The sequence below is a fragment of the Maylandia zebra genome, linkage group LG15, assembly GCF_041146795.1.
Source record: "Maylandia zebra isolate NMK-2024a linkage group LG15, Mzebra_GT3a, whole genome shotgun sequence".
NCBI lineage: Eukaryota > Metazoa > Chordata > Actinopteri > Cichliformes > Cichlidae > Maylandia > Maylandia zebra.
The window spans coordinates 11,523,951-11,549,615 of NC_135181.1; the positions used below are offsets into that span (position 1 = coordinate 11,523,951).

The following is a 25,665-nucleotide window of genomic DNA, read 5'->3' on the forward strand; positions in this document are numbered from 1 at the left end:
CACACACTGTTTCGTGAGAGGAGTCACATGGAGCACCCTGCACACACACACACACACACACACACACACACACACACACACACACACACACACACACACACACACACACACACACACAGTAGTTTTCAAAAATACAGCTGTCGTCAGTGCTTTGAATTACTTAAAGGTAAGTTTAACACAATGGGTATAGTGTTTTCTAAAATGTGGTATATATAGTTTTCAAAATTAGTGTTAATAAAGCACTTCTGATCAACAATTGCAGTGTGTATTTCCTATGAAGAGATCCAAGTCCTCACAAGCATTAGTGCTTGTGCTCATAATGCTAATATGAAATTTGTTACTAGGAGAATATTCCCAGCTCAGCCATGCTTGAATTTCTACATGCCAATAAAAGCAGGGTATTAATATAATAAGGAATAGTTATACTGCTATGATCTTTTAGGTATACGGATCGGCATACGTTTACTAATTCATACAATCTACCAGCAGATTATGCAACATGATTGATTGATTGGTTATAAAAGATTGGTAATGTACACTGTCCTTTTCTTGTTACATATGTATAGAGTTCCGATAAACACATTTAATCAATTCATACAGTTGAGCAGACAAGTTAATCACAAGTGGACAGCACAAACCTGTTCGAATGTTTATTCTAGTTTTGGTCTTGAGTTTTTTTTTTGTTTTTTTGTTTAAGTATTTCTACATGTAAACGTGTTTAAAAAAAAATCCTTTGCATTTCATCTGAACAGTTCAACAGATTGAGCGTAGTCCTTGTAGTCCGTTTCTGCTTTTCACAAATTCCAAAGTTATACAATACATAATCCAACACAATTTAAAAATGCATACTGAAACATACATGAACATACTATCGTACCAGTGGAGAGACAATCAAAGAAAGGTTTCCTATTGTCTCATTTAGTATCATCATTAAAGTTTTTATTATTACTCATATTACTGAAATACTTCATTGTCCGGCTGTATACTTCTGTGTAAAGTAAATGCGCGATCCATTGCCTCACTAAAATATGAATCAATTAAGGCACTTTTAGAGAAAATATGGCATTAAGACAACACATTTCTAATAAGATAATACTTAACTAAGATGCCCATTTACTTGCTTTTTTACACGGTACTCTAAAAAAAGAGAAAAGCTACAGACACAAACATGATTTGCTGCTGTAAGATGAAAAATTAAGGGCCATTAAAGTCCACCTGCGTTGGTTCTGAGACACTTTTTTGTTGCTGGGTGACAAAAATAAACAGAAGGAGGCTGAGAGAAAGTACAGCAAAGAAAACACACAGACTTTGAAAGGCTACAGGTTATTTTAGAGCTTGGGTTTCTCAGCCTTTTGCTTAGATTGAACCCTTCTTCAGTGTGATACAGTCTCGAGCCTTCAGAGGCTGTCAGAACAACAAGGGGTGAGTGAGTGAGGCGAGGTTTGCTGGTGGTGGTGAAATGCACCCTAACATGAAGACAGCACCGAAGATCCTGAAAGAGTCGTGTAGATACAAGAAGGGGAACGGTTAAGGCAAATCTAAATAAAATGTATCTGTGTAAAAACTACGGATACAGAGGTCAAATGGGCATCAGTGAAGAGAGAAGTTCCTGGAGCTTTGAAGACACAAAAAAAATAAAACAACCCCAAAAAATATATTCCTCTCCAAGGCTGCAATAGAGAGCAGAAGCCACAGGCTGGATGGGTGCCAAAGGGAGGCTAATGTGAATGGATTGAGTGTTAGCAGCAGCCTGACTTGCTCTCAGCAGCCACAGTCTCCTGGTCTAGTTTGATCCTGTCTCCATTGCTCTCCTCATATGGCAAACCTTTGTCGTTAGCCAAGATGTTCTCTACCAGGAATCGAGCAGCTTCATCCACATTGATGTTGTCCTATAGAAAGGTCAAAGCATATATTAGAGAGGTGATAAAAAAAAAAAATCATAATTAAAACAAAAAGTCATTTGCAGCACAGTATGTATGGAGACTGGAAATTTCCTCTGCCTTGGCCTGCACTATGGTCCTCAGAGCAGTTTCAGAAGTTCACGAAAGCCCTTTATGTGAACCAGCCTGTTTAGCTGGGTAACAGAAGGCAAAAGTGAGACCAGCAGAGACAGGCTGAAAATCACTGTTTGCCTTTGTCCTTCACACTGTGGCCCAAAAGCTGTCATAGCATGGGTTGAAGAGGTAATGAATATTTATGGATTTTGCTCAGACTCTACAGTAGCAAAGATGTTTTCAAAAAAGGCAAACAGAAATAAAATAAAGATTTAAAATATAATGAAATAAACTGGTTTGTAGTATTTACTCTATTAAAGACTACTGAGCTAAAAACAGTACTTACTGGTATGCTAGCTCAATCAAGCCAGTCTTAAAGTAATTTCTTTTAATAAATTGTAATGGCATGTGGTTGTTGACGACATTATAACTCATAGTTCACCGTGACATTGCATTTTCCCCTTGTACTGTATTAGGGAAAATATGCTCTTCGTCATTTAAATCAGCATGAAAGTTTGGCACTTATTAACAGAATCCCAGTCGCAGGTTGTTGTGGGTTGAGTTTAGTGCAAGTGTGACAGGCACACAAAACATTAACCCACAGAAAGGAACTGGCTCTGCACTCATCACACGCCTACATAGACACGTCACATGACTCGGTACGTAGCACAGCTCCAGGAACAACAGTTATTTAGAATGAGCTAAATGGGAACAGCTGATTCCAGAGTCATCAAAGCATTCCACAACATGGAAACATAATGGATGTTTGTTATTTGAAATGTACATGTGCGTGACTGTAGGCATTTCCCGGTTTATCGGCTTGTCATTTTGAAGTTTCCAAGAAGGAAGAGGCTCACTGAGGGAGAAAAAAAAAAAGAGGTCTCCCTGGAGTCTTAAAATGTAGAATATTCATGATCACAAAACAAAGTTCTACAACATGTACTAACAACTGAGGCACAGAACTTTTAGCACAACTAAGTTTAGCACTACACTTTATTTCAGATGGAAATATTATACCTATCGGAACATTTTATAAGTTAATTAATTACCTTTTAAAGGCCCTATTTCCAATCCACTCTCAAAGAGTTATAAGATTTTTCTAAACTTTGTAAAGTACGAGCGTATCTGAATTTCCCTTCTTTCTACGTGGATAACAGTCCCTTAAAAGGGCGTAGAGAACAAACAACATTAACATTAATATATCTCCAAGCAGTAGGATGTGGGACCTTTAAATGAAAGTGTGTGGAAGAGAGAGATGAGAATTAGCTTACAAAGCAAGTGCAAGATGGCAGCAATCTCAAGATAGTAATAGCAAACCAGTGACATCATGACGCAAGTTGAAAAGAAACACTACAAAACATTATCATTCAAACCTTTATCCCTCTAATCCTTGCAGCTCTGGGCTGTAACATCCATCACTGTCATGTGATACCTTATCACACCAGCTGTCCAACAAATTTTTTTTACCAGATATTGTGCATGCATGCATGCATGCCAAAGACAGCTGGATTGATGCTTGTCTTTTTGAAAAGAAATTTCATTATTCCAATGTATTTGGTAATTTAATTTAAGTCATTAAACAGATTGCAGCCCTTTAATCTAATGCAAATTACTTACAAGCCTCCATATGTAACACTGAATTCTGAATCAAAAATGCTAACATGAACAACTGCTGAATCGGCTTCTGACTAAAAAAAAAAAAAACAAGAACGTGTAACAATTTCACAATAACTACAGTCAACCTAACGTGATTACGCCACACAGAAGATGTCTCACTTCTCTTTGGATTAACTTTTGAGGATTTCCTGTCTTTAAAAATCTGTTCAGTAAAAGAATAAGTATCTCCTTTTATTCTGACTTTGCTACATGAGCACTGAGCACAAAGCTGTTATTGAACACAAGTCACATTCACGTGTAAAACGTGATTTGAATCCAGCACTAATCATGTTTAACAATGACTCGGCTGACTTTAAAGGAAATATTTCAGCCTGCCTTAACTTTTCATTTCATGCTGCTGTAGGATGTTTTAAAGTGCAGAATAAATATGAGAGGACAAGTTTAAAAAGAAGAGCGTCACCCAGCTCTAAAGAGGAATGCATATAAAATTAAACGGCTTTTGTCCACTGGCACTTTCTCACCTTAGCCGAGGTTTCAAACCAGCCCAGAAAGCCAGTTTCTTTGCAGAAATTGTCCATTAGAGCTGTGCTGTTGGAGTTCTCTTTCTTCTGGTCACATTTATTGGCGAGCAGCACTGAGGGGATGGGGTTGCCGTTAGCCAGCTTCACCTTACTGTCTAGGTCATGCTTCCACTTAGACACGGCGTCAAATGTGGAGCCCCTTGTTACATCGAACACCACAAATGCCCCCACGGCTTCTTTGTAGTACACCCGCGTCATGTTCCCAAATCGCTCTTGACCTGAGGGGTGGGAAAAGGATGCAGCGGTAAATGCACAGTTTTTACAAAACAGCTAAAAGCAACTAAAAGATAAATAATATGATTTGGAGTTTGTGAGAGAGGAAAAAAATAAAATAAAAAATCATGGACCCTGCAAAGACGTGATAATTCACCTGAAATGAACAGAACAGTATCTGAAGAAATAAATATTTAGTACTCGGACTTGTCATTTCTTACTCCAATTTGTAACAACTTGGTGAGAAATGAAATAATTTCGCCTCTAAATGTGGCCAAAAATGACGAGGATAGAGATGGTTACTATTTGACCTATTTTTCTCATTTGCCACGGGCTTAATCCACACACACTATGAATGACGGGAGTAATCTGCCACTATAATAAGCCTACTCTCTGAAGTTATTCTCTAAGAAAATCTGAGGTGATATTTCACCAAGCCAAAGCAAGGGAAATTATCAGCAGTATAAGGTGTGTCACTTTCAATCTGAATCACTTTAAGGCAGTTTTTCACCCCAGTTCATTAAGAGTTTTACAACCAGTGAAGACCAATTGCTTCCTTTGGTTTTGTTACATATGGATCCTTAAATCAACCAACTATTAAGAATACAGATTTTATACTCAGTGCAGTAAATGCTTTTTAAATGCCAAAACATCATGGAAATGCTTACAGTTTCATAGAATAACTGTAATTATAACTGAAACCTCAGTACTTGAGTACTTCCATTTTCTTATTTGCACTTTTAAAATGAAACTTTAAAGAGGAAATACTCCCTGGGGGTAAGTAAATAATACTAGGAACTGAATTACATGCTTTAACCTTCCTGTGTTATTTCACTTTAGTCCAGGTGTGCAGGGAGTTCAGCACATGCAATGCACTTGTACACTCTAAAATGTGCTTAAACCACATCTCCAAAGGTGTACAAAGGAAAAGGCTTTTTCCAGGGAACATGCAAGTGTTACACATCCATAGTGTGCAGATTTATCAGGCAGCTGAAATACCAAAACTGTCTTAGGAACTAGATAACCTTAGGTCTTAATTACTTTCCCAAAATGTCTCTGTAAGAATTAAGGGGTTGCCGCATCATTAATGGTTTATCTTTATGGTCTTTGATGGGAAGTCAAGCAGTTGATACTTTGATGCAAGTGATGGATGAAGGGCACCCATTTTTTTTTTTTTTTAAATACTGCAAGCTTGTAAGCAAAGCAACATCCAGAAGGTAGCAGTAGCAACAGCTTTGGAACTTGTGATACTTCATATCTCTGGACAGTCCCGATAGGCCAGGAATATACCGATTGCAGTGAACTGTATCAGGTGCTGGGTTGTTAGTAGGCTCAGACAATTGTTGGCAACAATAAAAGAAATGAAAGTAGGACACAGCTCTATTTGAATTGTTTATGCATGGAAGCCACTGATGTTTCAGCAGGCAAGTATCCTTGTTCAGCAGAGCAATAGAGCAGAGATGAGTTAAATACCAGCATCACTACATCACATTCAAAATAAAACTTACTCTGTCAATTTATATATGCATATATTTGACTTATTAGGTTACTTGATTACACTTTTTTATAATGTTACAAGGCTTTAGCTCGCACTCATTAAATGGGCCAGTCTAAATATTTCAGTGCAGTGTGTCAGTACTGCGCCAACCTAAAACCACTAGTAGCTAGTAGGACTGAGCACAAGCATGAGCTCCTTTTTAGACATACAGCTTTGGAGATTCCTCCACAGATTTAATCTTTTTCCTGTCAAGAGCCAGTGGTTTAAATTTACCAGATATAACAAAAGCACTTTAACGTCAAAACTTAGATAAGGATGTTTGCTTTTCTACTTTTTAAATCATATCCATCTTATCTCTATGGGAACAGTTTCTCGGACATATGCTCTCTTGCATATGGTTCCTAGTTGTAAGGCAACATCAGCTCCTCTAAGAGGTCCTGGCTCTTAAATGCCCTTGCATGTAAGAAAAACATGGGTCTTTTAATTTTCTAATGGGGACAAATTTACAACAGCATCCAGTTTGAACTTGCCTTTGTAATCACATGATTAAGACTGCTGCTGGTGCTGCTGAGGACATTTTAGTCCATATGCTATGCTTAACTAACTATTCAAATATTGGGTCACCCCCAGAGGTATAGTTACTTAGCATATTACCACAAATGAAGCCTTTAAAGCACCTGCTCGTTTATCATATTTAGATCGAGTGTCTGCAATTACAGCAGGCCACGATAAGCTTGAGATAACATGTGATGGATTTAGCACATATTTATGCTACACTGCTCCAGGGAAAGTTCCAAGTATTCAGCGTGTTAGATAATTTGCAGTCTTTACTATTATTGAGTCACAAACAAATAATGAAGCAAAAATGAGATTGAGGAAGTGCGAGCAAAGCTTTACCCAGCGCACTTTCACTTTACTGTACTTACCCAGTCACGCAATAAACTGGAGTGGCGTGGCACAGTGCGGGTGTGAGCAAGAGAGTGAATACACTGTGGGGCCCACAGGCCTGACGGTAATTGCTCATAATTGAGAGTCTAATTTTAGCTGATATAACCCCAGGTGAATTCACCAGAGACACGACACAGTGGGATAAAGAGCCGATAGACTGAAATAAGGCTTTCATTTCCAAGCCTTGTAAAGCTCATACATCCAGGATAGCGAAGGCAAGGGCAGAATATAGATGGAAGTACTGTCTTAATAATTTTTAAGGCCTCTTTTCTTTTCATTCATTGCAAGGTATTATAGGACGACATATGATTTTGCCCAAATGGAGTGACAGAACAATGCTGACCACTGATTAGTTTTGATATTTACAAATATTTTCACTTGTATTAGTTGATTTAAAATATAGTAGAGCATGTTTTATTCAGATTAGTAAAAAAAAAAAATTTGGATTAGGGAACAGTATAACAACAGCATATTTAAAATCAATCCAATCTTCTCCAAAAGGTCCAAAAACAGACAAGATCTGGAAAAACAAATCCTGAAAACATTCTTTGTGCATGCTTGCTGGCGAGAATTGTAACACTGTCCTGAAGAATTTATGTTTTATGATTCTATCTTGAATTTGGGGGGAAAAAACATTGCACAATAAGCAATAAGTTGCTGAACTGTCAAAAACTGGATTAGAAGTTTTTCGGGTATTCGCAAGGTTTCCATATATCACTCACTAACCTTTCAGATACTCCGACTGCTGTGGTTGCTCCACATACCTGGCTGCTATACGATTGTCTAAGAGTTTGTTTGGGGTTTTTTGTTTGCTTTTCAGGGCATTCCCAAGTTGCTGTGGTTTTTCCCATGTGAGTCACTGACCTTAGGTAACCTTAGGTAGTTTCAGCTGCTCCACGTATTTGATTTGGCAGATTTCTACATCAGATGCCCTTCATGATTCAAGAGGTTTGTGTCTCCTTCCAGGCTCTTTCCCATCTTTTCTTTCCACTTGTCTGGCAAATGTGTAAACCACTACACTGTGGAACCACTAAAAGTCACAAACCTTAAGTTAAATGCAAATCCTGCGATGCCTGGCCTTTGTTGTGTTGCAGTTCTTTTAAATTATTCTGCTTCGCGCGTTTACAGCTTAAAAAAAGTTTTCACTGTATGGATTTTCATAGGAAATAAAATTCTAAATGGATACAGACTACAGATTTTCTATCTGAGATCCATCTATCAAGCTGCTTTACTTTCCTGTAAAAGCAATTTTCAAGGACATTTTACTATTTAAAAAAAAAAAAGAACAAATTTAATTACATTAAAAGCAGTAACGAGTGTCATATGCTCCTAACCCAATCAGCAGAAAAACATGGGAATGGATTGAGCAAGAATTGCGTATTTACTCAGAGCATGCCACAGAGAAGCATGAGATATCAGGAAAGTACAAAGGTGTGTGCTTCTGCATTAAAAGCACAATATTAGGCAACAGCATCGAAAACTAAAGAAGTGGAAAACTAAATCTACCCAGAGAGAAAACCAACTTTGTTGAATTTCAAGGGCTTTAAACAGGGTTGTTCTAATTCAGTCGACCACACTGATAAACACGGATGCATGACCTCAAGTGCAGTTAGACACTCTGCTTATGAAATCTTCATAAATTTTCAGTTACAGAAGTACTTGATGAAATTGAAATGGTTTAGTTAGATTCACTGTATCATCTCTGTTTGCTGTGTGGGAGAGACTGAAATAAAGCGAAGTCTCATCATTATCCAAAGCCCTAGCAACCCTAGTTTCCTCTTCGTTCGTAGATATTGCTATCCTGTGGGTGGGTTACCATAGAAACTGTCCAAGCCAGACATGGCAGTAACAACAGCAGCAGTCACCGTCTGCTGTTAGGAAGCAACTGGCTGAAAAACTTCCCCGCACACTCCCCCCATCAACACTAAAGTAGCAACATTGGGCCCAGTCACGAAGGTAGTCTTCAGCATGAGTTTCAAAAGAGCGTAACACATGACTGGCACGTTCAAATTCCTCAGAGCAGCATGTGAGACATGACTTACTACAGCTTACTACAGCCTTTACCGCTGAACAGTCTGAACTGAATCCACAGCCTTTTTTCCCTCCTCACTTTGTGCTAAGAGGTTTTTGTGTGCACCTTAATTTAGAAATTTAATTCATAATTACAGTGCTACTGCCGCTGACAGCCCAGTGGGAATCTGTGCAACTTTATAGAACGGGTAGGGAGAGGTTTCTTGGTCTTAACCTCTATTGTTGGTGGTAAGAATACACCAAAAAGTGACCAAAATGTCAGTAACTACTACTACTACAACTGCCGATAACAGCCAAAAGAACACAACCACTCTACCATTAAATCAGGTAACTTATGAGGTAATACGGCAACCGGATGACCTTCCTGACACAACGCCAAAGGGGACTGGTTACAAAGAGGGTGCTGTATTAAAAATCTCCTTGTGATTCCTTTGGTTGTTAGCACATTAGCACAGTTCCCTGAAGTTTGAATAAAAGACACTGACTTGCCTGAGTTTAGTCTACGAGTTTTCCTGAAACTTGAAAAAGTGCTGGAAACAGAGAACTTTCACCTTTTAGGTAAAAGTTGTGCCCTACTGCTGCAACCAAATACTTCAAAAGGCTCATTTTATACTTTGAAGGTTAATGGTCTTTGTTTCCGTTTGGGTTGTACGTCACAAATTAAGTCACTTCCACTTGGCAAGTGGTTAGGAAGTCTTTCTCTGATCCCGGAGCACGCACTGTTCCCTATCAACCAGCGATTGCCTGGGTGTCAATGACTGGCCTCTAGGCCCAGGTGACTGAATCCTTAATCAATCTAAGGACTGATGATCTACTTAAGATATACATTTGATGACAAGCATCAGATTTATTCCCGTTATATACAAACAGATAAGTGGCATATTAAAGGACAACCTGGGCAAACAACAACAAATCCAGATGTCCGAAAGCAGAGAGGCAAAGAGTGTGAAAATAAAGGTGAATCACACATTACAGGATTTGCATCTGGACGCCCAATTGGAAACGAAAAGCTTTAGGTGTGAGGCACTGGTCTTCATCATCACCAAATGAGAGAATTGGAAGAATGGTGCTCAGCTTGTCCAAGAGAGTTTAGACTTCAGATGTGTGAATATATGCCGAAAACCACCAAAGCTGTTCTGGCACCTTGAGGTTGTCCAACACCTTACAAAGATACTTACATTTGGTATTTCCTTTCATTTCGCACCAACCGGTACATTGTGTTTTCTGCCTTCGCTTCCATTTCCGTCGATGGCTGCACTGCTTGCCACACTGTGCGCTTGAAAACGTCTCAGTGTCACATTTAGTATGCACTGTCATACTTGGAAAAAGGAGCTAAATTGCTTGGCAGTGATTTGGCTTCATTCGGTCGTTTACGAGTAGAGCACAAACAGCAAGAAGATGAATCTTTCAGACCACTGACAGAAAATTAATCAGCAACTGTTTTGATAGCAAATGAATCAGTTGTGTAAATGTTTGAGAACATTACATATTTTGATCACGGGTATATGTTTTTCTCAATATGCTTAATGTCATACCATTAAGTTTTTAGAGTGTCAAATCAAACACAATGGGCGACTGAAAAAAATCCCTTCTAGTAACGGAAAACTGATTTGTTTTCCCTGTTTTCTTGTTATTTGTAATCGAAATGAGTGACTGTTTCTTCAGATTACTGATAACATAAACATTCGGCATCAAATCATCAAATCGGTTACAGCTCCTCGCCAGCCTTTTTGGCTCTTGTGCAAACAAATAGATAAGAGCCTCTTTGTACAGAACACTTCAGTTTTGGGGTATTTTTGCAAAAGTAATTAAAAATTAGACTTCTCCTTCCTCCTTAGTTTACCTGTGTTGGAAACCTCGTCCTGGGTAGCATCTACTTTTTCAAACCCTGTTAGAAAGCGGCAGCGCTATGAGATAAAGAGAAGTTTATCATTGAGGTATAATAAGTTCAGGTGAAATGAGGGATCCTAATGGGACAAAAAGTTTGGACCGCAATAGGAGTCACTGCACACATCCCATTAATGTGAAACCGTTCATCACTTCAATGTTTGAGCCCAAAAGGTGCAGGCCTTTTCACTCTATGCCATAGCGGTAATCATTGTGTCCACTGGCTTGAGTAAATCCAGGAGAGAGTAGCAATTGTGAGTGGAAAAGGGGTGGGAAACCTGCATGCTTCACACTGACTTCCCCGATGTTGTACAGTCCTCTGATTACTGTTATTCCTCCTAGACTGTAATCACTGGTGAGGTCGGTAAAAGACAAAGAAGCTCTGAAGTTGCTTTCAGTGTTGCCAAGATGATTATTCCTCCTCCTTTTCTGTACATTAAATGGCTTAATGGCCATTCATTAATGGTCTTAATGACTTGGCAACTACACCTCGAGCTTTTAGCCTTTACACCCACGTGTCGTTACTTATTTTATCCTCAAAGTGTCCTCAAGGCAGGCCTTGATGTAGGTGTGAATAACGCAGTTTAATAACAGAGTCGTCCTACCTGGTGAGACCATCCAGATCCACACACCTTCCCTAATCTATGCTAGCATGTTCCCCTGTCTTAATTAATGATATCAGCCTATCAAAGTGTGTGTGTGTGTGTGTGTGTGTGTGTGTGTGTGTGTGTGTGTGTGTGTGTGTGTGTGTGTGTGTGTGTGTGTGTGTGTGTGTGTGTGTGTGTGTGTGTGTCAGGCTTTTATTTACCCTCGCAGATCCTCTAATCAAGTGCTGTCGGTCTGTGACAGGCAGACAGCACTTCCTGGCGCTCAGTCACAGATGCTCCTGCACACTGAGCTTGTGCTGCCAGGGCCAAAGTGATGGTGGGGAACTTGAGCCCGCACTGCCACTCACTCTGTGACAGACATGCAAGTTGTTGTGATGACTCCCCCCCCGACACCCAAATGTTCGCCCCCTTTCTGTCACTGCTTTAAGCGGTGGAATAAATAAAAGAAAAACAGCAGTCTTCTAACCATCTGTCCTGATCTGTCTCAGCATATGAGCTTTGTTTGATTGAGGGAGAGGAAGGACCTGCTCAACCCCGCCAAAAAGTAAGAATAGAACATATCTAGAGGCAGGGATTGTTTTTGTTGGGTTTTTTTTAAATCATGAAAAATTTATATAATAGCCAGACAGACATTTTTAAAACCCTTGAAACCCTGTTTGGTCTCTAAAATTATGATTGTAGTTTTGTCTTATTGTTCACTATAACTTGACTAATCCAACAATGTGATACTAATCCAGCACTTAAGATCACCAAAGCGGTACGACAGGCTGTGAACCAAGAACCAAGATGAGGAACAAACACAGCGACCAAAAATTCCTTTGAGGTATAGGTTATAGAAGTCCTGTTTTTCACTTCTTTAAACATCTGTAATCAAACCACAATGGCTTTAACCCATTGCATCTAACTTCAGACTGACAACAACAGTAAAAACACAGTTAGATGAGAAGCCAACAACCTTTTTTATCCAAGACTATCAGAATAGTAGTAGAAAGACTTACGCCCAGAATTTGTCCCACTTCAAACCTCCTGGCATATAGACTTTTCTCATTGAAAATCCTCTGCTTTACCCACAGCACATGGAATTTTTTGTCTCTTTAGGCTACTTTATAGAGCTCTCCTTATTCTAGTCTTTAAAAGCTCTGTTATTAGCCTTAAGAAAACAACAACTTTGAAACGGCATTTTAGCAACAAGACTGTCAGAAATGCCAAAAGCTGCAATCTTATCTAACTTAAAAATGTCAGGAACACAATTTGCCACTTTGATGGATACTGAAATTATTTCTCAGGCAGCAGCGGCTCAGGCTGTTAAGTACTTGTTTGCTTTTTTAAACCTTTCTGGTGATGATTTGGGCTTAAAATTTAATAAAACCTAATTTTGTCGCATTCTTTGGACAGTTTTTTAATCAAGTATTTATTTTTCCCAATAAATAGTCAATTCATTTGAATAAAGAAAAGAAAACACACAAAATAACTGCAGTCCTATTCACCTTGCCATTTTTGAAAAGCGTAATATATGTTTCACTACTGATACAAAAAAAGAGACAAATTATTATTTTTCCGTTTTGTAAACTGCCTCAGTTTATACTTTGCCTTTTATAAATACTGTAAAATTTCTAAAATATGCCCTAAAATTTGACAGTTCCACAACGATTTCCACGAGGTCACACTCCTAATGGCCCTTAAGTCACATGATCTCATTATGTTCAACACAAAGATAACCATCACAAATTAGAGCTGGGAGTTGCAACGCAGTCAGCACAGTTCTGAATTTCAAAAGCCCCAGTGTCAGATGGATTTTTGGCACTGGGATCAAACATGAAAAGATAGAGGCTAATGGGACAGTGCAGAGACCCCTCACCCACGTCACATCACACTCTCATTCCCTCTGACTGAAGAGCAGCGTAGACCGTGTCTGGCAGCCTGGCTCCTGCTTGCGTTTTGAAGGTCGGTCTTTTTTGCTCACTTCTCATCTTTGCTCACTTCCTCTCTCTCACCTGTCCTCTCAAGCGCGTCATTCTCAGACTCTTTTGTTTACAGTGTGATATTTCTGGGCCTGGAGATGACAAACACTGGGAGTCTGAGCAGTGCCGCCTGCATGCAGGAAACTTGTATTTACACTGCTCTGATTCCTCTCAGCTTGCTTACTCAAGCTGCTGGAATGCACAGGTTGGCCTGTGTGCCAAGTTACTTAAGTTTACTGAAATCTTCTCGGAAACAGAGCCAGGCCGTTTGAATCACAGGACGGTAACAGTGATAGGATATCGTGACCAGTTTAACAAAAGATACTTGTAAGCCGTGGTGAGAATTACACCACAATATGACGGCGAGTTTAGCGAGGCGGGGCTTAGTCGATAATAACAACGTGACCTACATTCCACTGACAATTATGAGCTGCTGTGATCATAAAGTGGGCAAGAGAACAGCAGACGTGATCAACTGGTCTTTTGTACTGGAAATTCCCCCCGTGCGCCGTTGAATTCGTGGCCATCTGCGGGTTTAAAAATTTACTCTTTGCAAAATAGATAAATAAAATCTGCCTTTCTGGTTGATTATTATTATCATCATCATCATCTTAAATCATTTTTCTGATAAAACATATCTCTGAAGTCTCGATGTGGCGTGCTCAAGTGAAACTTCCCCAATGTGACACGTGACGCACGGAAAAGTTAGATTTGGTATCTCGTGGCTCCAAAATCACCGGATCCATTATTGAAACGTAATTATAATGACGTCAGCGAGCGTGTCCTTACCTGCGATGTCCCACAGCTGTAACCTGACCAGCGTTTTGCTGTCCCAGTTGATAACTTTGAGTGCAAAGTCGACCCCGATCGTCGCCCTGTAGTGTTGCGAGAAAAGTTGGTGAACGTAGCGTTTGATGATGCTGGTCTTGCCCACACCTAGTTCTCCGATCACCAGCACTTTAAACAAGTACTCCTTGCACTCGGACACCGAGCCCCCGGCCATGCTGAGACTGACAGCTGTTCTCAAACTCAGGCAACCTCTGCTTTCTCGCTCATATAGATGTCCTGCGAGGAGCGACGGAGGACTAGGCCGGTGTTACAGCTGAAGACCAGATGCGATAGAAAGTACTCGAGTTTCCCCCCAACTTTCTAATTCTCCTTTTTACTCCTCCTCCCCCTCCTCCTCCTGACGCTCAACAACCACCTGATAAGTCACAGGACTCAGGCGGAAATGCAAATCTTGATACAGTATGCTTCTCCCTCTAGTGCGAGTACATAAAGCTTTTCATGCGGAAATCATGGTTTCTGGTTTCGTATTCGAAAAAAAATAAAAAATAAAAAAAATATTTTGCGTGCTAAATTCAGGAAATTGCCGGGGCGGGGGTCATTTTAGCACATCTAAGTGAAAGAACAAAACAAACAGTGAAAAAAAATCCTCAGGAATCCTCAGTGGAACCAAACCTCTAATTTGAAAAACATGGCTCTCTAGTAAAGGTGCTCTGCACATCCCATACTATCTCAGTTGAGCCAAAAATAATAAAACCATTGCACAATAGCTCAAAAAACACCTCAAAATTCTTGTTTTCTTGTGATGTAAAGAAGTTCAAGGATATTCCATTTCAAATCAAGTTAATAGACATAGAAATCTTTAAAAAAAAAAAAAAAAAGATCTCGGTTTTTCCACTTTAACTACATGGAAAAAACGTACAGTTTACACCTACAGGAGATACTAGGTTGTAGAAACCCATACCATGAAGCTCCCAGTGCACAGGTTTGTGCTGATGTTAATGCCAGAGGAGCAAGCATGATCCCAGGTTTTTTAAATGCGGTGGTACAGGTCAGGAAATTGTGTTGGATAAATGTTTTGCATGTAGGATTTTTACACAAGTGAAAGTTATCATCCTATTCAAGCAACTTAATAGTGCACTCGTTTCATAATCAAAATATATTTTGGAAAAAAAACAACCCTAAAGTAAGGGTACACATTATATAGAATCGGATTAGAATTTCTGAATGTGTTTAGCCCAAACAACTACAATAACTATAGATTACAATTACTGGTCCATTGATGTATGTTCCAGCTGTTGATGTATTTAATTTCTTCCATATTTTTTGTTTGCTTGACCTATAGCACAGGTGTCAAACTCCAGGCCTCGAGGGCCGGTGTCCTGCAGGTTTTAGATGTGTCCTTGATCCATCACAGCTGATTAAATGGCTAAAATGACCTCCTCAATATGTCTTGAAGTTCTCCAGAGGCCTGGGAATGAACTAATCATTTGATTCAGGTGTGTAGACCCAGGGTGAGATCTAAAACCTGCAGGACACCGGCCCTCGAGGCCTGGAGTTTGACACCCCTGACCTATAGGTTTAATAATAGAAATTATCTTCAAAAAATAAAAAAACTAAAGATATAACATTTGCATCTAAAATATAGTGGCATATAAGCAGGAAAAAGGATAACACAGAAATACGTACATTAAGTACAAGTATATTAAACCTGAAGTTCAGTAAAGTATTCAAGAAAATATCAATGGGGGTATGGTGCCACCCCATGACCCCCGTCTAGACATGCCCCTGGCATCTAGGTAGAACGAAATTTAACAGACTTGTTGCATTGATAGCATTCTATTACAGTACCAAAGTCAAACAAGGGAGCTCTTTAGAATGACAAGTGTTTGTAAAAGCAGACTGCATGGCTAATATATCATGCAACTTACTATATAATATAACTTATGACACACTGGCTCAAACATATTATTTGTGTGATATGAAAGGGCAGTCAATAAGAGGCTTGTAAAAGTGATGACAATTGAAATCTTTGGCCAATTTGAATAATTATTTTCTTCATGCAATTATTAACATCTTACAACACAGTGCATTATGCGGTGCAATTATGAGGCCCAAAATGCATGCCCTCTTTCCCTACAGTGTTCACATTTTGCAGGCCGGCCAGATCGGAACATTTTAAAGAATCATTTGGGGGGTGTCAGGATATATGTTTGACTCACTAATATAACTTTAGTTTTAGTTTGTTTGGTTTTTTCAGCTAATATAGGCAGTAATCAGTCTTTTTAATATAAGTTTTGTTTTTATTTTACAGCATCTTTCATGTTCAGCTCACCCAAAACATAAAGGCCTATTTCGTTCTAGATTTGACAGTGTTTTTCAGGTGGCACCTGATATATTTTACACTGGTTAAGATCATTTAACAACTTACACTATAATAGACTAAAAACATTTGGAAATACAATACAATTGCACTACGTACTGTGTAGTCTCGTACTTTGAAATTATTTGCATTCTTATAGATAAAAGAACTAAGAAACTTAACCTCAATTAAATTACTTAACTTTATAATGCAAGATTTAAACAAAATTGAAACATGTATCATCTCGTTACAAGAAGCAATCAATCATTGGTTACTTTTACAACCAAATGTGTTCAAGAGGATACAACTGGCTCAACTTAAAATTTACCCCAAAAAAACAAACACACTGCTTTTTGACGAGTATCCGAGGACAGTTGCAAAATGTATAAACTTTGTTTTTCTGTCGACATTCTAAATATAGAAACATTTATTAGTATTACAAACATACCACCTGCGTGAAAAACAAGAGATGGCTTAACAGTATTACAAACTTTGATAACTTGTACAACTTACTGTGTTTTTCCATTACAATGACACAGCAAACTCAGAAAATGTGGGAAATATCCACACAGCATGGAAAGCAAAATCTTTTTCTGTTGTCATTTCCCACGCGCGTAAAAATTCTCAGGGTTATGGTTTTAGTGTAAACGAAATAAACAGCATTGCCATCATCTACAATCACCCTATTTACCTGTTTACCAGCTACGTCATAAAAATAAATAAATAAATAAAACAGAAAGCGGGGGCTGTAGGCTGATAACAACTTTGCTTGGCACATTGTAACCATAGTCACATATCATACAGCGCGAGTCTTCAGCAGGATCTGAGTTCGTTGATACTACTTTTGTGATGAGCACACCTTGCGGCACATAAATGTAATACTCAAACAACATACTTCACTTTTCTTGTTAATTTGTAATATATAAACTGCAATGAGGTTTGATTAGAGAAAGAGTGCAGTTACTTAATGAATACTCAATGAAAAGTTGATTTTCTTGAATGAAGCTTTGACTGCTATACACATGAACAGACCTGTGCATGTGCTGCAGCAGAAGAGCAGAGCTAATCAAAACTGGCATGAAATGCACTTAAGCTATTGCAGTCTTTAGAGAAAGTTTGGTCTGTGATGTGTAAGCGCGCTGCGCAAACACTACTGTGTTTCTCTTGCCGTGTTTTCTTTTTTGCAGACTCTACAATTGCACTGTCTCTATTAAAACAAAAAAACAAAAAAAAAACACAGCTACATCTTCTATTATGACTCTCCGTGTTACTTCATTCATTAAAAAATTTGGCGTGAGAGCTGACTAGTTTTGGCACGCGTCCCAGCTTTACATTTTTCAGGAAGGCTTTGTGCACTCACGGCCCCTCAGAAACGTAAGCACTCGTAGATAATTTGTGGTCTACCTGTATTTTCGATTAACCACTTACTGATAATAGCAGAGTAATAAATACAGTTAAGCAAGCAAATGTCAGAGCAAATAAACAAATGTTAAAAACTCGAAATGTTAAATCGTATCGTTGCACGTGTTGTGTGTCGGTGTGTGTCGGTGTAATGCACTCTGTGTGATGCTCAAGTCTGCTGACAGCCGCTGTGCCAGCGTTGGTTTTTGCTCTCACAGTGTTGAGGAGCTGTGTGCGTAGTCTCGGAGGATGTCGGCGGTGTAGACCGAGGGGCTACCGAGCATCGAATCGATGATGGGGGAGCCGGTGACAGAGTCCCCTGAATACACAGAGTCTCTGAAAGGGGAGGGGGGAGACAGAGCTAGGGAATCCTCCAGTGTTGCCTTGTTTTGAATTAAATCCTCACCTTCCCCATCCTCCCTCTCCCCTTCCTCCTTGGCGTCATAAATGTAGCCGTGTAAGAGGTCCAGTTCCTCATCCTCAAGCCCCTCTTCTGCAAATGCCCCGTGTTGTGGAGCTGAAGGAAGGTGAGAGGGTGTCAAGCTCAAAGGCTCGTTGGCAGGCATTGCCTCCTTGGCAGTGCGGTCATTCAGTGCAGGTGCATGGGAGCTGTGCGTGTCCACCACATCCCTGTGCAAGCGATCTGTGGTGTGGCCTGTCAAGTGGGAGGGCAAAAGAGAAGCCGGCTCATCCAAATCCGACTCCCGCCCTCGCAGCCGATCAGTGCTAGTTGGAGTCCAAAGAGGGCGCTGCGCATCGCCCTCGTCGTCTTCCTCCGTCAGGTTGTACAGAGGTTTAGTGCCAGGTGGTTCTGGGGGGGGATCTTGGGAGGCGGTGCCAGTGTTGCAGGTGGAGGGCTCACAGCTGTGGGGGTCGGGGGTGTTAGTTAGGGGCCTGATGACCGCCGTCTGATTCAAGCCGGCTTCCTGTTTCCTCACATGCACAGACAGTCTGTGCCACACATTCCCCCCCCTCGGAGGGTGTCTTGGACCTGATTCAGACCATGACACAGACTTGCCATTAGAACTATGAACGAGATAAAAACCCAAGTTACTATCACAGGAAACCAGGAGGTGAAGGCAGAAAAACAACATCAACATAGCAGCAACGTAAGACAACAGAGCAGCAGCATTTCAACATTTCATTGCATGTTAAAATACTTTTGAAGTACATGACTTGACATTAAGAGCTTGGCTAAAGTGTTCACTCATGACCTCTGAAGAGCGTCACATTTATCAGCCTCACAAACAGTGATTCATAATGTGCTGCAGACAGCATTATGATCATACATTTTTGTCAGACATTGAAATAACAGATTTAAGAGCCATCCATCTCATTTATTTTTGTCTTCTTCCTGACTGTCTAATTTTATTGTTAAAGAGGGGTGCATGCATTTGCAAAGTATTTCGGGTTTTGCCCGGACTGGCCTGATGACGACACAGTGTTTAGCGGAGAATGAGCTAGGACTGGCTCTAATGTGATTAGTCGGGGAGGTGGTGAGGGGAGGGTGTTCATGCTGAGAAAAGTTAAATGTGAGGTTAATTCAGGATAAACCGAAAGCAGCAGGGTGGCAGATCACCCTCTTGGAGGGCTGCATAGTCAAAAATATTTTTGCCACTGCCAGCTCAGGAGTGCCAGGATCACACTATCAAATGATGTCTTTAAATGAGATCTAGAATCCAGGCAGGTTGGCAACAAATGATCCAAAAGATGAGAACCAATCAATAAAAAAACAATTACTTTCAGCACATCTTTTTGACCTAAAGGTTTTTTTAGTGTCATAGTGTATTGGGGAAAAAGCTTGTAGAAAAAATTGATTTCAGCTTTAACACTTTTCAGCTGTCTTGTTGCTGTGATTATCTGAATGGTGGATACTTTAATTATTCCCCAGACTGTATTATAAAATAGACAAACTGGCAGTGCAGCTCTCCAAGAAAGAGGTTGAATGACTCCAAAACATTTGCCAGCCTTGACACTTGACAGTGCGCTCCTCAGTATAGAAGGTTGAAGGGTTAGAAGATTAGATAGGCTGCATAGCAAGGGTAAGAGACAACACTTAAACATATTGGGATCACTCTCCTTCTCTGCCCCGCTCCTTACTTTAGTCACTTGTCCATGTGCCACTGCTGTGGATCTCAAAAAAGTTATATGCAAGTCTTACATCTAGAATCGCCACATGAAATCTCTACTTTCATTATCCCTGACACGTTTGAATGGCCTTTCAGCTTTAAATCAATAACAGCAAACGTCCCATCTTGACTTTCCTATTAAATTTCGCTGATGATATTTCATTCTCAGGGGGAGGGGGATGTGCCTAAAAACCAGTTTTTACTACATAAATACAAACACTCATTGGGGTACTGGAAAGATGAAAACAGACCACTGACATGCAAACACATCATAAAAAAGTGATAGCTTGATATGATTTTTTTTTTTCCAATTTGAGAGTTTAGTCACCTTTTTGGTCTCTAACCAGTGACCCCAGAAATGAAATCCAAACAGAAAGATGAAAAAGCACAAAAGGTTACTCACTTGGCATTGCCTGTTACAGTCTTCTTCCGGCGGAACATATTCAGGAAGCTGTTGCTTGTTGACTGAGCCGCAGACTTCCCATCTCCGACGTGCATTCGCACCACGTCAGATGTGGTGAAGGCGCTTCGGACGTTCCTCTCTGGTTTGGCGATGATTATGTACATCTTGGGTGTGAACATGCAGCCCAGTGCCACTGTTACACTCAGGCTGACGGAGAAGGATGTGGTTATGATCTTGTAATTAGAGCCAAAGTAGATTGGCACGAAGGCCAACCAGATGATGCAGGTAGTGTACATGGTAAAGGCAATGTATTTAGCCTCATTAAAATTGGCGGGCACGTTCCGCGTCTTGAAGGCATAGTATGTGCAGCTCATGATTAGGAGGCCATTGTAGCCCAGCGGCGCTACCATGCCTACGTTGCTGGTGTTACAGATGAGGTAGACCTCACGTATGCTGGGGTATGACTTGATGGGCTCGGGGGGCTCTAGAATGATGAGTGTAATCTCCAGAGTTAGCTGCACACTAATAAGCATAAAGGCAATGATCACTTGGGCCCAGGCGCTCATGAAACGGGGTTTCCTGGTGCAGATCTTTTTCTTGCTGCCAGCCAGAATGCGTGCAATGCGGTTAGTTTTGGTCACCAGGGCAGAGTAGCACATGGCAGATGAAAGGCCCACTAGGAGCCGCTGCAAATAGCAGGAGGCCACTGTGGGACGGGCGATTAATGTGAATGGACAGATGTAGCCTAGGAAAATGCCTGCCAAGATGATGTAACAGAGTTCTCTGCTGGAGGATTTAACCACAGGTGTATCACGGTACTGGATGAACACAAAGGTAACAAAGGAGGTGATCAGGATGCCCACGCAGGAGAAAACCACAGCAACTATAGATTCCACATCTGCCCAGTCAAGATACTTCAACGGCAGGGGCTGGCAACCTGGAAACAGTAGAGGAAACAGTGTTCGGTCAATTTTTTAATTCATCCTGCGGTTAGTTTTACTGAATGAAAGGTGCATTAAAAGATGGTGGGAAGCAGTTAGTCAAGGAGAATGAAAGAGTGGGCAAAGCAAATCAGAGTGTTGGCAATGGCCTGATTTTAGTGCCTTCCACATGCACATATTATTGTGTATATATATATATATGTATATATATATATATACATATATATATACTGCAGTATTTTAATTGTTGCATTCGGTCTTTTTGGGTAACAGTTAATGGTTGTACACTGAAAATAGACTTCACTGGTAAGGCAATTTTTTAAATACATTTTGGTTTTCGGAATTTTATTTTAACACTTACAGTATTAAACTACACTCAGTGAATAATTTGACATGATGACATCATTTTCTATATGATAATAAAAATGAACTTTCAGCAGCATCAGAAAAGTTTAATAACCTTGATATATGTTAAATACTTCTTATGGTAAGTCTTTGTGTTATGTTCAAGGTATAAAGAGAACGAAAAATCTGTGTTGGAAATAATGTTGTATAACCTCAGAGCCAAAGCCTCACACAGCAATAACAACACGCTGGAAAAAAAGGTTTGAAATTTTTAGATTCTGGATTTCTTAGACTGTCCTAAATGTATTTGACAATATTTAAATGCTGATGACCATATTAATAGATGTGTTTTTTCTTATTTATGTAGTTCCTTGTACACCTATAGCTGCCCATACATGTGCCCCCAACATTTGCGCTATGGCACTGACAGGAACTCATTTGCATTTTTCATCCTACACACCCCAAAGCTCTATTTCTCTTCTGTCATGATGCCCTGCATACTCATCATCCAACACAGAGAAGAAGTCTGGAGAGCTTAATTGGAGAAAAATGACATCCCTAGACTTCCCCAGCTTAACACTTCATAAATTACATGCTTCTGCTAATAGCATTACAGTGACTTCACGGAGGAACCCAGTTCTGGTCTGCATGCTAAATCCTAATATGCCAAATCATAAGACATATGAAATTTTAAAATAAACAAAATTGTCGTCCTCTGGGGATTCTAATCAGAAAGGTAGTAATGAGCATCTCAAGGTGTAAACCAGCTCTTATAGCATGGTTTCATTTAAATGCAGGGGGAAGTGGGGACAGAGAACTGTTGCTTGTTTTCTTTTGGCCACACACCCAGCTCAGCTTGCAGATGATTTTGCCCTTATGCATGCAAACAGACACGGGTGGCAAAGATGAAATGTATCTGCATTCACTTATCTAACACAATCCTCAAATCGCTTATTTGTGTTTCTAAGCTCTGGGAAGACCTTTGAAATTTACTCTTCTGCTGCATATTTTCAAAAATACACATTCACAATTGTAAACCCTTGTTCAGTGAATAGCATATTACCTCTCTCTATTAGTATTTTTCAAATGTAATGAGACTGAAGGAAACTTTTCTTTCTTGACAGACTGCTGAAATGTATCCTCAAGCCTCTCATGGCAGTAATAGGATTTTACACCTGGGAATTGAGGGCTCCTCTCAACTTTATAAATCGCTGTCAGAACAAGCACCGGGTCACAACAAGAGCAGAGAGGAAGGAAATGAGCAGCAGCATTTTTTTGAGGGAGTGGTGTTAAGGTTTGAGGAAATGAAGAAAGCAAGGGCATAGGACCTGCATGGTGAAAAAGGTGTTGTTACACTGAGGTGCTGTGTGAATAGCCTTACGGTGGGGGAAGATGACTATTGAGAGAACAGGGGAGTCAGCCCCACTAAAAGTACTGTGGTTGAGCTAAGGGTAAACGCATGAAATGGGCAAAATAATAAGTGTGAACCGTTTCAGGGGTAATGGACAAGGAGTGTGGATGAACGATGTAATAAAAACAAACACAGTTTCTGTTTTTGTTTGTCCTACCTGCCAGGTCATCATCCGGCCACCATCCCAGCTCACACGCCTTGCAGGTAAATTCATCCTGGACATATTCGTTATCCTTGCATGTGGTGCAAATCCAGCAGCAGCTCACCTCACCCTTCCTAATCACCTGCACGCAGAGAAACAACACACAGTCAACAACATGCCAAAGAAAGCTCGGTAGCAAGTCACTACACTGAGCCGTGGAAAAAAAGCACATCTCACCTTAAGCAACCTAAATAATTAATCAGCACAGAGGGGATATCAAAATGAGGATTTGTTTGTGCGTTTTTTGAGCCCCAGACAGAGTGTTTAGAAAACAAGGCCGGCTGCTTTTACATTCTGCTCCCAAAGAAGCTGTTACCAGCACTGTGATATGTAAAGCAGGGTGATAAGTGGGGCACGAAACAAAGCAGATAGAGGGGGGAAGCATGAGCAGCTAGGAGAGAGGATGCACCCTCCCTCGAGGCAACTTGGTGCATAGCCAGTCTGAAAACAATTGTCCCCAAATGAAGGAAATGAGGGCATTTATTCAGCCTTTGCTCAAAACCAGTTTTATTGCTTACTGTCCCAAACGGTCCATCTCCTCGCTCAGGTAGAGCGCAAGTCCCGTGAGTTTATGGTGCAAACCTAAACTTTTTATGTGACATCAGAACTTATCCGTGTTTGTCATATTTACATAGACTTCTCTTTTCCTTCATTATCCCTTCTTTAAATCATTTGTAATGGGAGGAGGATTTAAAAATGTAGGACAGTGTAGCATCAGCAGCCTTCTTGCCAGCATGTGATTTAAGCAAATAAAGGATTAAGATTCACTGCAAGAAAAATCAATGACATATTTACTGGGAACAGATGTACAGTAAGGGCACCGGTTCAGCTCTTAAAACATTTCTCTTTTTAATTACAGTAGAGATTAATTGGAAAGTTAGACATTTGTGGTTCCCCCAATGCTTAATCCTAATGATTATATTGATGTCTTTACTTGACCTCCCCCATTTCCATCCACAACCTTCATGCACATGAACACATATGAAGTAGGTGGAGTGCTGAAGTCCACGCAAAGTTTTTCACACTTTGTCCTAGTATTGATCTGATGAGGCAAATCATTTTTAAGATGGGTTTGTAGGGAGTGCTGATCCCGATGGGACATTGCATGCCCACATGATTAATCCTAATTTGCGATAGAAAAAAAAGATTATCACGGTAGATTACATTCTGCTTGTAAATCTCAAAATTCCATTAAACACAGAGACCTTTCTTTCAAACTCAAACATCACTTCCCCATAACTGTACTGCAGAAACAACAAAGAAAACATACTGCATTTGGAATTTAGAAAATGGCAAATGGTTGTGCCCTTTAAGATCTGCATGCACTTTTTTTTGTTACCAGTATAGCAAGTAGCAAAAGAAATTTAATTACACCTTCCAAATTTAATTACTAGGTCCTGCAATCTGTGAGGCAGCAAAATATTCCATATTATTCATCTCCAAGAGACGGAAGGAGCATAATCAAACCAAGAGAGAGAACTAGAAGTGCATACTAAAATTTGGAAATAGCCAGAAGAAGCAAAAGGGATCATAAAAGAGTAAATATCGACCCAAGTGAGTATGTCCATTTTAAATATTGATATAAAAGCGTTGAGTTAGTGTGGGAAATTACATTAGGTTTCAAATGTGCCTGTATTTACCTTGACAATTTTGTGTTACAGTGGATGACGTACAAGAGGACACGTCAACGTGAAGATTCTGGTATACGGGAGGGCAGAATGCTTTTAATTGCTGTCCATTTGATTTTATATTCACATAATAAGCGGAACAACTCAAAAGTGGAAACATGTGGTAAAGAGGAAACTGCACTACCTACACAAAGAAGGGTATTATCAGCATACAATGATAATCTCTGATTTTCTGATCCAGTGTTTTGAGGAAGAGAAAGAATAGTATTGTTAAAAGGGGTCAACTCTAGTTGATCCCTATACACAGAGAATAACTATTTCCTGTGCTGAACACTGACAATTTGTCTATAAGTGCTTTATCATAATGATGAATTGTATTCTCCAGCCAGCCTGTATCTGTACCAATATTGTCCCAGTCTAACAAGCAGGAATATTCACCCTCTGCCACAAAATGATGTGTGATAGATTAACACGTTTTAATAAAATTGATTTAATCAGTGTGGATCACCTTCATTCGGTGTACCTCTAATAAAGTAGCAAGCAAGTAGACTGACTCGGATTCATTATCAGACAGAGAAGGCAGATTGAGTTCTTGAAGAAAATGCAAACATTTTGAATGCTGCACTGTGTATTACAAGAGTCTATAAAACTAAGAAGTGTTTAAAAAGCAATGATACTGGAGTATTCTTTACAGTTTTTCAGCCTTCAAGCTGATAGAG

At 39.9% G+C, this 25,665-nt stretch overlaps 2 protein-coding genes and 1 long non-coding RNA gene across 5 annotated transcripts in view; 1 reads left to right on the forward strand and 2 right to left on the reverse strand.

Annotated features, from left to right (window-relative positions):
• Window positions 1-637: 637 nt before the first annotated feature.
• On the reverse strand, window positions 638-14,555 carry rab32a (RAB32a, member RAS oncogene family). The gene is made up of 3 exons (XM_004541736.5): window positions 14,128-14,555; window positions 4,133-4,410; window positions 638-1,889 (listed from the first exon to the last, which is right to left on the reverse strand). The coding sequence occupies exons 1-3, from the start codon at window positions 14,339-14,341 to the stop codon at window positions 1,740-1,742; spliced, it is 642 nt and encodes a 213-aa protein (XP_004541793.1). The 5' UTR covers window positions 14,342-14,555; the 3' UTR covers window positions 638-1,739.
• Window positions 13,268-25,516, forward strand: LOC143412607 (uncharacterized). The gene is made up of 4 exons (XR_013093120.1): window positions 13,268-13,321; window positions 23,281-23,320; window positions 24,713-24,872; window positions 24,980-25,516. It is a non-coding gene; the product is annotated as an uncharacterized LOC143412607 (long non-coding RNA).
• grm1a (glutamate receptor, metabotropic 1a) overlaps window positions 16,002-25,665 on the reverse strand; it is a 42,386-nt gene continuing 32,722 nt past the window's right edge. For 2 of the 3 annotated variants that reach the window (XM_014411734.3, XM_023154348.3), the window contains exons 7-9: window positions 23,274-23,400; window positions 20,420-21,356; window positions 16,002-18,913 (exon numbers count right to left, since the gene is read on the reverse strand). In XM_014411734.3, coding sequence (XP_014267220.1) covers window positions 18,100-18,913; window positions 20,420-21,356; window positions 23,274-23,400 — 1,878 coding nt within the window. In that variant the 3' untranslated portion in view covers window positions 16,002-18,099. The remainder of the gene's footprint in view (window positions 18,914-20,419; window positions 21,357-23,273; window positions 23,401-25,665) is intronic. The other variant, XM_014411738.4, reaches the window with a different exon arrangement.

Excerpts from the sequence above, each read along its gene's own strand:
- rab32a (XM_004541736.5), bottom strand. The coding sequence starts at position 14,341 with ATGGCCGGGGGCTCGGTGTCCGAGTGCAAGGAGTACTTGTTTAAAGTG. Across the intron at positions 4,411-14,127 it reads ACAGCTGTGGGACATCGCAG|GTCAAGAGCGATTTGGGAAC; the intron begins GTAAGGACACGC and ends CCCACCCCTCAG. Across the intron at positions 1,890-4,132 it reads GGTTTGAAACCTCGGCTAAG|GACAACATCAATGTGGATGA; the intron begins GTGAGAAAGTGC and ends ACCTTTCTATAG.